Below are 12,331 nucleotides of genomic sequence, written 5' to 3' on the forward strand. Positions count from 1 at the left end.
AAATTAGTTTTTTTACATATTAAAAATACAATAATGATTTATATATCTTAATAAATATAAATAAATGATAATTAAAAAAATGATGACTATTTTAAATTACAACACTGGAATTTCCTCTACAAATAGTTGAACAGCATTTTCTGAATTGTTTGTAAGCACCGGTAGGCGATTTCAGGACAGACAGTTCCAGACGATAGTTAATCAACAGTGAAGCGGATTTTGATGTTACGTATGAATATCCTAACACCGATGAAAAGCGTTTCAAGTATTGGTTGACTAATAGTATGACTTTTTCGTATAAGTATTTACCCTGAAGTGGACCACCAGTTATCAGCCATAATGTCTCCGATTGTGTGTAAGTTTTAAAGAATAAGTGAAGAAAGATATGATTAGTTTTAAAAGTTTCTTAAAAAATTAAAACAAACAAATATAAGTCAATACCTCCCACCGGATAGTATGAATCGACAAACACTTGTCAGTGTATTGACAGCTCTGTCCCCATGAGATAAACATTGAACCAGTTGTGAGTCTTCAATGTTGCCATCATTTCACTTTTGATTGTAGTTTAGCTCAACACATAGGGTATAATTGTACGATAAAAACTAACATTATTTTTATTATAATACTATAAATGATTTTCAACTATAATAGATAGTATTTTATAACTAATTATTTTTATATAACTAATTATTTCATAGTTATATTGAGATACTAAATGTTATTATGAAACTTTTTTATTGCACAGATTTTTAACACATCAGAATAATTAACAAAAAATTATTGCTAAAAAAATATATTATAAAAGTTTTAAATTATTTATACTAATCTTTCATAGCATATGATTTATAATTTATTTAATAGACCCAAAACAACATTTTTAGTTTAAGCCAAATCTATTATTGTTTAAATTGACTATTTTATGCCAATTTTATAATCAAAATACTTGCAACAAGTAATTAATTATCTAATTTATGATAAAATCTAAATTAAAAAAATTATTGAACAGAAAATATCGTTTAACTATAGCTCTATAATCTGTACATTTTAATTGAACCAAATTTGTTGTATAAATAAAATAAACAATATCAATTTTTTTAAATGTATAAAATTTTATTATATTAACATTGATATGAAAACGATACATTTAATTATAAAAAAAAACAATTATGCTATATACCAGGCATGTCCTCGGCAAATGGTTGTACAGCCTTTTTTGAATTGTTCGAAAGCACCGGTAGGTGAAATTAGGACAGACAGATCTAGACGATCGCTAATCAATAGTGTGTCCGATTTATTAGTAACGTATGAGTAGCCCAACACCGATGTAAAGCGTTTCCAGTATAAGATGTTTAACTGTATTTCTTGTACATACAGATATTTACCCTGAAGTGGACCACTAATTATAAGCCATAATACATCGTATTGTGAATAGGCTTTAAATTTGAAAACAAAAAAAAATAAATGTATTAATTATATATATTATTAAATTAAAAAATATTTAGTCAATACCTCCGACGGGATATTTAGAAATGGCCAATGTTTTCAATGTGTTGACTGCTTTGTCACCATTTGCTGAACATTGAATCAATTGTGTATCAATAATGGTGTCTATATTTCCCGTTTGATCAACAATTAGTTCAGTCAATAGTGTATAATTGTTAGCATCCCGTCCCTCACATTCATTATACTCGCTGTGATATATGGCACTGATTTGGGGAACTTTACACAATTTTTTCATTAATAAATAAAATTTAATTAATAATAGATAATTAGATTTTACCAGGTTCAGGTTGACTGGTACTGATAAAGCCAATGATAGAGCACAGGGATACTATTAAGGCTAACATCATCATTGTGTATATGTGCGTGTGTTTACCAATAATTTAGTTTATATGACTATAGATATAATTTTCTAAATTGAAAATTTAATTGATATGTCGATTGCTTTTATACACAAACAAACAAAAAAGTCATAGATTTCTACTCAAAATGTTAATGATTTTTTCATTTTACAAGTGATTTTTAAAAATTTAATTTAAAAGTAGATTTATTATATTAAAAAAATCTGTTTAGCAGATTATTATTTGTATTTCATTTTTTATTATGTTTATCCTATAAGTTCAAGGCTTTAAAAATACAATATATAATTTAATATTTATATATAAGTTTTAATCTTAAATATATTAGATATTATGTAAAAAGAAATGCAATACTATAAATATAAATGACCAAAAAGCTAATAATTTAATAAATTAAAAATTTTATTAATTAAAGATTTAAGATTTTGAATTACAGATTTTTAAAATCCAAAATCAAGAGGGGGGGGGTTAAGAGAAAATACCCTAAAATTTCCGAATAAATTCCCGTATAAATTGTCAAAATTTAAAAATTAATAAAAACTAAAATTTTAATAAAAAATAAAATAATATATTTAAACTTTAAAAATAGTCTATAAAAGCATTAATGATAAACTATGAACGCCAAAATTTTAAAGGGGGGTCATTTGGCTTGACTCCCTACCCCCTTGCTTAGCCCTGATGAAAATCTAATTAATTTTTGTTTAAGATTTATTAAAATAAATAAATTATTATTTTATCAATTATTTTTTGTTACCATTTTTTTAAATAAGTAGTTTTTTATTTGTCATTTTAAAAATATTATTTAAGTTTTTACTTTTTCTTCTATTTTTAAAATATTAATATTATGTTTAAATTTTTATATAAATTATTTTATATTTCTGATATTTATAAATTTAAATATATAGATGTACAGTATATAAATATTTTAAAATAAATAATTTAAAAATATTCATGTTTTGCAATTTATTTCTATTAATTAGTTGGTTAAATTTTTAGTAAAAGTATTGATAGAAAAATGATTAAGTTAAATTTTTTAGACATTGTTTAATAAATATTAGAATATAATATAATGTCTGTGTATGCTATTTGCGTCAAAACTAAACAAATAAAAACAAATATTTGTAATTTTTATTTTCTGATATATTTTCAAAAAACATCAGTTAATTTTGTAAGAAACCATTATATTAATATATTAATTATTAAAAAATATAGAATATTATAAAAATAAAATAGACTTTTTTAATAATTACAAGTTTTACATACTTTTGTAAATAGTTTTTTATTTAATATTTACAATTATTATTTGTAAACTTTTTTTTAAATATTAAATATTAATATAAAAAATTAAAAATATTATATTGATGTATTTGGAAAAAAGCAAAATAATTTTATAATGATAAGTTAAATTTTTTACATTTTAAAAATATACTGTACTTAATAGAGGTAAATAAAAATTAATATAAACATAAAATATTTGTATGTTATTAAAATATATTATATTAATAACACTTAATAATATTTAATTGTATTCGTGATTCATTGAATTTATAATTATTTTGTTTTAGTTTGTTGTTTATTGTTGAGTCATTTAAATTCCAACAAAACAATTATTAATTTTTTTAAACATAGACTTTATAACTCATTATTATAACTCTATATAATAAACTAAAAAGATTCCCAATTTTTATTATTGAACTATTTTTTATCTATCAATTTCATTATTAAACTGTATTAATATTATTAACTGTATAATTATTATATATATTTAAAAAATACTCATAAATATTGATATTATATTAAAATTTTAAATATTTTTTATGTCTAAAATAATAAACTAAAATCAATATTATCATGAATTTTGAGGACATACTAACAGAAGTGGGCGAATTTGGTTACTATCAAAAACGTACTGCCGTTTTATATTTGGCTGCATCGGCACTATTATTACCGTTTTATGCGATAACAGCTATATTTATGGTAAGTAATTATCTGTATTTGTGTAAAATATATGTTAATAGTGTAATGTGGAGGCTGTTTGCATGTATTACCTAAAAACAACACATCTGGTACAATGCCCTGGGTTCGATTCCCTAGTGAGCCACTGTTGCTTATTGTTAATTCATACGTGAATAACAGCCAGTTTGGTGTACAAAGTACCGTTCCGTTATAAAACTGACTAACTGTTTATGGCTACTCTTCTAAACTTATGATGCTATACATAAATATAGACAATAATACAAAATAAAATAGACAGGGTCTCCTAAAACTGTATCATACATTTAATGTGATCTTTATATATATGTATTGTATGTATGTATGTGTGTGTGTGTGTGTGTGTGTGTGTGTGTGTGTGTGTGTGTGTGTGTGTGTGTGTGTGTGTGTGTGTGTGTGTGTGTGTGTGTGTGTGTGTGTGTGTGTGTGTGCTATTAAGATTAATATAAAAATACTAATATTAGATATCGACACCAAAACATTGGTGTAATGTCAATCAATTGGCTAACCGCACCATTGATGAGCAAATATCACTTATTAGTCCGGCAGTGATCGACCCATACTATGGCACTGAAACACACGATTCATGTAATATGTATGATATTGATTATAACTATTTTGTAACAAATGAGGCCAACATTTCCACATATAAGTCGGCAATGAATATATCGGTACTGCCGGTCAAGCCGTGCAGTGATGGCTGGTCTTATGATCATTACTTTTATGACAACAATGCCGTTACAGTAGTAAGTGTATAATTTAACATGTACATTTTAAATTTTCAAACTTTACTAACTTGTCTACTATTAAAAATAAATTGATTAACATATATTAAAATTGGATAACTTTTGCAATTGTTTTTTTTTGTTATTTGATTGAAATTTTTATGATTCAATAGTTAGATCTGGTATGTGATCGAAGCAATTATGTTAGTTTGACTTTCAATGTCGCAAGTATTGGCACATTAGTGGGCACACCGTTTTTTGGTTGGCTGTCCGATAAGTTAGCATTTTATATTCATTTATTGTATCTTTTATTTAAATAATGTTTTATATAAATCAAATTATAAAAAATTAATAATAATAATAACTATTTGCAGAATCGGTCGTCGGCGTACATATCAAATAACATTGTTTGTTATAATCGCAACAATATTAAGTCCAACTATACTTAGAGATCTAACAAGTTTTCTAATATTTCGTGGATTTACTGGACTAATTGTTCCCTCATTTTATCAATTGCCATTTATTATACGTAAAAATATTATATATTTAATAATATATATATATATATATATATATATTGATTATTATATTTATTTCAATTTTAAATTTAATAATAATTTCAATGTTTCAAAACAGTTGTTGAATTGGTTGGTCCGTCTTATCGGACACTAATGAATTCGGTTGCATGTATTGGTTGGGTTATCGGTATGTGTTTTGTGCCATTGGTTGCATACCTGACCCGCGATTGGGCGCTATTGAATGGTATATGTGTTGCCACTGTAGCCATATTTTTCTGTTATTGGAAGTAATTATATTTTAATATATTTTCAAAAAACTATTATAAATAATACAAATTTATTATTTATTATTATAACTATATAACAGATTAATATATACTATATATATATTTTTAAATCAATGATTTAATTAATAATTTTTATTTTATTTTTTATTTGTCTTATTATACAAAGACTATTACCCGAGTCTCCGCGTTGGCTGATAATGAATCAGAAATATACCGAAGCTGAGCGACAATTGCAGGAAATGGCTAAACTTAACGGTAGACCTCCAGTTCAACATCTGATGGAAAAGTTGAAAGCAGTCGGCAAATCCATGTCCAATGAGAATCAAGCGACTGAAAAGGTAGACAACGCTTTAGTCGTATTTTTAAAGAATCCAATACTTCGGCGAAATTTAATTATAATGTCAGTTAATTGGATGATCTGTTCGGGCATTTATTATGGCATCCAAATGAATGTCTATAACTTTTCCGGCAACGAGTTTATCAACTTTTTCCTATTGTCTGTTGTCGAGATACCAGCCTATTTGGTCGGTTGGTTTTCTATGGAAACACGATTAGGTCGGCGCTGGACATTCGCATTATTTATGTTGTTGTGCGGTCTATCACTATGTGTGCCGGCTATAACTCCGGTCGAGTATCCCGTTGTCAGCACTGTTATGGCAATGTTAGGCAAGTTTTGCGTTACACTGACTTTTATGATAGTCTACCAACAGGGCGCCGAACTATACCCGACGGCAATACGTAATCAGGGTCTAGGCATCGGCACTATGGCCTCAATGGTGGCCAATATTATAATGCCTTATGTCGTGTTTTTGGTATTACTTTTATTTAAATTTTTATAATTAATTTTTAGTTTTACTAAATTTATTAATTATGTTAATTAATTTCTATATAGACTGATCTCTGGATTTCATTACTAGTGTTAGGAATATTAGGCATAATAATTAGTTTTGTTAGCACTATATTACCGGAAACATTGAATGTTAATTTACCGCAAACTATACACGAAGGCAGTGTTTTTGGTAAAAATCAAAAATATTTTTCATTTGCAAAGTATGTCATAATATTTATCAATTGAACAGTAATTTATTCAGTAATTTTATGTAGTTTTATGTTAAAAGTAGTAAATTTTTGATATACACAATAAATTTCAAAACATTTATTTATTTTTATTTTATTTTTTATAGCACAAAATCTATAACAAAAATTGCGGACAATATCGATGCTAAAGAATTAGAAAATCTAAATGCTTTTCATTAATTATTTTTAATTCATTGTATAATTAGACATTTAAATATCAATATATGTTTTATTTTTTATATAATTTAATGTATTGATAAAATCATATGATTACGTATTATATTTTTTAGTTTATTATATTAATTTTTAAAAAAAAATTAAATAAATTTATAAAAAAAATTTACTGAATAAAATTTAATAGTTATGTATACGTGTTAATTTATTTAATTAATATCTAAAGTATTATATTTAGAACAATAAAGTATTAAAAATTTAAATCTAAAATCTAAATATTTTAAACTTATTTTTAAAAAATATTTTTATTATTTATTTATGAATATAACAATTATTTAAAAATGATTTACATAAAATTATTTTAGACAATTTCTAAAGCTTTATTACAAAATTATAAAATTCAATGTTTATCATATGTTTTAATTAACAAAAATGACTAAATAGAGGTTATTTAATAATTATGTTAATATATATAGTGAAATGTTTGAAATTATGTCAATTTCAGTATAACTATAAATATAATTGTTGAATTAATTATATATTGTAGTTGTTATATTTATTTATTTTTATCAAATTTATTATATTTATTAAATTTGTATTGTATAAAAAAATTTAAAATAAAATGTACAAAGTGTTAGCAATTATACTTACAGTTAAAATCGGTAAGCTTTTATATTTTAATTATTATTATTGAGAGTTATTATTATTATTATTATTTCATAATAAAGCTAAAATTTATGTATTAATTTTTTAAGCATTAATATCAGCCGGGCATCATCAGCATCATCATAAAGTTCCAGGTACTATAAATAATTTAGATATTAAATTATTAAAATTAAAAAAAAAAATTGTTTGTATTTATAGCAAGGATAGGACTCATACAAATTGGTAACTTTGATAGCTGTGAGGGTAAGGATGCCGGCAATTATACACTGGTTCGTACATTTACACGAGAAGCCGATTGCAATCCACATACATCACAAGATTCAGGTGCCAACCAACTGGTCCAATGTGGTGGTAACAGTGCCGCCAGCGGTGATCAACAACGTGCTGTCAACACACTGGTAGTATTGGCCAGATCTGTCAACGATGCTGGAGGTGTCTAATAAATTATCTTAACAAATATGTTGAATATGTTTTATGTTAATTGCTTTTTATTTATTTATTATAATATAAAATAGTTAACTTTCAACGCGAAACCTTATGGCTGATACAGACCGGTCCACTTCAGGGCAAATATCTGTACGAAAAAGTTATTTATTTACAGTTGGCTTATCTGAAAAAGTGTTCAACAGTTTTGGGTTATTCCTACACCACATCAGTGAGCGCTACACTATTGATAAACGATACGCTCGATCTCAATGTGTTTTTGAGTCCAACCGGCGGTTTTGAGGTGTTTCGCAAAGGGTGTGCAACCATTTGTAAGGGACACTACTTTAACTTTTAAAAACTATTTAAAAAAAAAATTATTTATTATATGTTGAAATAAATATAAAATTGTTTTGATTAATTTGGTTTTTTTAAATAAATAATTTGCTAATTATTATAATAATTGACTGAATACATAAACTTAGCAAAAAAAAGTATGAATACTGTAAATATTTATAAAAAACATATAAATTTAATTTAAATAAAATTAATTCATATTATTTTTCTTGAAAAGTTCTTTCTACATATATGTAATATATTTTACTAAAACATATAGTTTTAAATATTTTAATATAAAATATTATATTAATTAATAAGCAGTAAACTGTTATAAAATATATCAAATTAATATTATACAGATTATTATTTTCTATATAATTATTATATTTCTAAAATTTATTGAATTCTAATTTTTTTCTTAACTTCTTTATTATTTTAATACAAAAAAATAATATTATAACGGGTCGGGTATTATTGACCCATTAATAGCATATAAAAAATATCTTTTATATGCTAGTCATAAGCATATCGGGTAGCACTTACTTATAGCGCTTTTATAGGTTTGGTGACGGATATCAAGTCTAGTATTCGGAAACTCTATTTACCGGATCTCATGGGAACCCATCCGTGGAAACGGAATTATATCCCCAATCAATACACTTATATGTTTACACTTACTATTGCTTACAATAAGGAACTCAATTGTTAGGTCAGAACTTAACTTTTATTTACAAATTATAGGGGAATGCCGTAAAAACACGACATTTATTACATAGAGTTTCTATCAATAATTATAATTAAATTAAACATGTCACAATTAATTAAATAGTATTTTAAATCAACATTACACAATTTCATAATATTAGTTAAAAGAATCATTATACAAATACAGTGATAATTAATATATAAATGAACATAATTAACAAATTGTTAGAATTAAATAATCTAGTTATTAATGTTTTATAAAAAGATATCTTTTTATTGACGTTTGGAGCGCTAGTGATATTCATTATATCACAATATTATAAATAATATATTTTATTAATAAAAGTTTAACTAAATTTTGAACCGAAATCTCTAAATAGATTAGTATATAACTAAATTAAGAAAAAAATATTGTTTTATTAATACAATTAGAATTATATGTCAATTATTTTGAAATTTTACTTTTGTAACATTTAAACACATATGTTATCAATGTCAAAATTATAATAAAAAAATATTTAAATTATACAAATTATCACATATTTAAATATTTTTTCAATTCAACTTATTATTTTATATACATGTAATTATTATATTATTTAGAATATAATTTATATATAATTCCTAAATCAAAACTAAATTTAAAAATAATTTTTTTAAATAATAAAATGTTTATTAATTTATTTTGTTTAACTTTATTAAGTGTTTCAGGTAAATAAATATTTTTGATTATTCTAATATATTTTTTATACTAATTATTTAATTATTTTTTTAATAAACTTTAGTTACAAACACTTTGGCAGTTTTAAGTGTAAACACAGGTTATATCATATATTTTAATATTTTTATTATTTACAATAATAATAAGTTTTATTATTATTTATTAATATATTTAGTTAAACAACGTGTTGATTTTTTGTACTACGCTTTACTAAACAATTGTGAGGGCAAGGATGCCGGCAACTATACGCAGATCAGCACTTATACCCGCAACCCTACATGTGATCCCGACACCACTGTCGAGTACGACAATACACAATTGGTACAGGAGTTGCCTAACAAACAAAAACAAGTTAACAAATTGCAGACCATACAGACTAGTTTATATCCAGCTGGAAGTAATTATTTAACAAATTTTAATAACACAAAATTAGCTAGCAAATTTTTAAAAATATATTATTTTATATATCACTTTAAAATAAAATAAAAATGTTATAGCTATGAGACAAAGGGAGACCCTATGGCTGGCCATAAGTGGTCCACTGGAGGGGAAATACCTATTGGAGAGAATCATATTCTTAAGAGAAGACTATTTGAAAATGTGTTCATCAATTCTGGGCTATTCCTATACAACAACAAAAGTGGCGCAACTGTTGATCGCTGACACTCTCGATCTAAATGTATTTACAGCGCCTACCGGTGCCTATGATGTGTTTCGTAAGGGCTGTACAACCATTTGCAATGGTAATGGCTATTTTTTTGCTTAGTGTTTCATTTTATTTATATTAGACAATAAAACAGTAGTATTTATAGTATTATTATTATTTGTAAGCTATGTGTTGAATGATGTTTTAATTAAACTTTATTATTTATTACAATAATTAAAAAAATGTGTGTTTTATTTTTTAAATGTGATTATATGTGTTACGAAAACTTTTGTCAAAGTTATTTATTAATTAATAATAATAATCAGTTTAATATAGCATTTTATAACAGAAAATTACGTTAACTTAATGTTGTAGTAATTATCTAGAATCTAGATTCTAGATTATCAATGATCAGAGTATTGATTTTTGATCATTTTAGGGCTATCCCTTCTATCTATTATAATTCATGTTTAATACCCCCCCTAATAAAATTTTAAATAATTTTAACTGATTAATATAATAAAAATTATTTTAAATTATTTTTTAAATAAATATATGTAACATTTTTATTGGATTATAATTAGTAACGTCATACATTCATTAAATACTGTGTAATCATTGCTGATCTATATATAGTATTAATTTTTTATATCAAATTAATATACCGGTACTGTATTAATAACATTTTATTATTTAAATATAAGTTATTAACTTATTTTATGTGATTGCATTATAATTTTGTTTGAATACATTTTCTTTTCTGATCAATTAATATCAATATTTTTATATACTTATGGTACTTGTACTTATACTTACTTACTTATACCATACTTATGGTATGGTACTTATACTTGTTTATTATTTAATAAAAACATATATTAACAATCTATTTTATTTATATATCTGTTTATCAATATTTATATTTATTTTTTATCACAAAAGTTAGGTAATATTTCAATAAAAAATAACTTCATATGAAATTATTACTAATATATATTTTTATAACTTATTAAAATAATATAAAAACTGTATAAATTATTAATTACATGTCTACAGAATACTGTATCAAAAATATACAATAATGACAAAATTAAAATATAAAGATTACTTTAATAATATTTTTGATGATATTTATGAGTTGAAATCAATTAAAGTATTGCAAAAGTTTTTGACAACGTTTCACGTATTGATTGCACAGACATTTGCTGATTATAACAATCGTTTGATTCATCGGAAGCGCTATTATATAGCCATTGGTGTCAATATTCTTAATATTCTTCTTATATTAAGATTTGTTATCATATCCTATGTAAACGAACCGTGGATTTGGTCACTATTTGGTAACGCCTTTTACATGTGGGGAAATGGCCGATATTTTGCAGCAATGATGGTTTGTCACGGCTGTGCTGTGGCCACATGTAGTGCCGGTTATACGGTATATGAGAGTCAGTATAGACTGATGGCCGTTGACTTTCTCGAAAGTCTGACATCGCGTTCAATGAGACCACATTTGGGCCAAAAATATTTCAGAAAGTTTTGTATTAAAGCAAAACTCTATACAAAAATCTTATATCCATCGGTATTGTTGTGTGCAATAATACCAGTCATTTCACATATAATAACATCCGTTATATGTTTAATGCTAAAAGTCAACAATCACTCTATACTTGCGTATGTTATATCAAACACAATGTTTATGCTATGGTTTCTTCACGCTTCGGCACTGGGATTTGGCGGCTGTTTTCTACTACACTATCTTATGATAATTTATATGAAATACCAGTTTCTCGAAATCAACGACAAGATCGTTCAGTCCGTCAACAATCAAAACAGTAGACAATTGGTTCGGTATATATTCAAACACTATTCATTTCAGGCGTTTGTTAAAAAAGCCAATCAATTTATATCGCTATACATTGGGTTTTGTTTTTTCTGTTGTACTCCAGGTCTCGACATAATGATATACATGGCATTTGCACCCGATATGTATTATATGGTTAGGATTGTGTTTATCATCGGTGCTTTCGGCACTATTACAGTACAGGTGGCCATCAACTACATGTGCGCTGCATTTTATTCTTCAGCTCACAAACCGGTGTGTAAATTGTATCGACATTTTAATACTAACTGTTCAATAGGTATTAAACTGAAAGTGTCTGAATTTATTGAAACACTAAATGGCAGGACTATTGGATTTTA

General features: G+C 24.9%; 1 protein-coding gene across 1 annotated transcript; it reads left to right on the plus strand.

Annotated features, from left to right (window-relative positions):
* The first annotated feature begins 3,710 nt into the window (after window positions 1-3,710).
* LOC128960131 (carcinine transporter-like) lies at window positions 3,711-6,638 on the plus strand. Its single transcript, XM_054306203.1, has 8 exons — window positions 3,711-3,836; window positions 4,316-4,597; window positions 4,750-4,853; window positions 4,951-5,105; window positions 5,213-5,381; window positions 5,548-6,193; window positions 6,274-6,431; window positions 6,566-6,638. Exons 1-8 carry the CDS (start codon window positions 3,711-3,713, stop codon window positions 6,636-6,638), a joined length of 1,713 nt encoding a protein of 570 aa, XP_054162178.1.
* The last annotated feature ends 5,693 nt before the right edge of the window (window positions 6,639-12,331 follow it).

The sequence above is a fragment of the Oppia nitens genome, unplaced genomic scaffold (assembly GCF_028296485.1).
Source record: "Oppia nitens isolate AA-2021 unplaced genomic scaffold, nextdenovo-longstitch-racon4-pilon3 scaffold4_pilon_pilon_pilon, whole genome shotgun sequence".
NCBI classification, from domain to species: domain Eukaryota; kingdom Metazoa; phylum Arthropoda; class Arachnida; order Sarcoptiformes; family Oppiidae; genus Oppia; species Oppia nitens.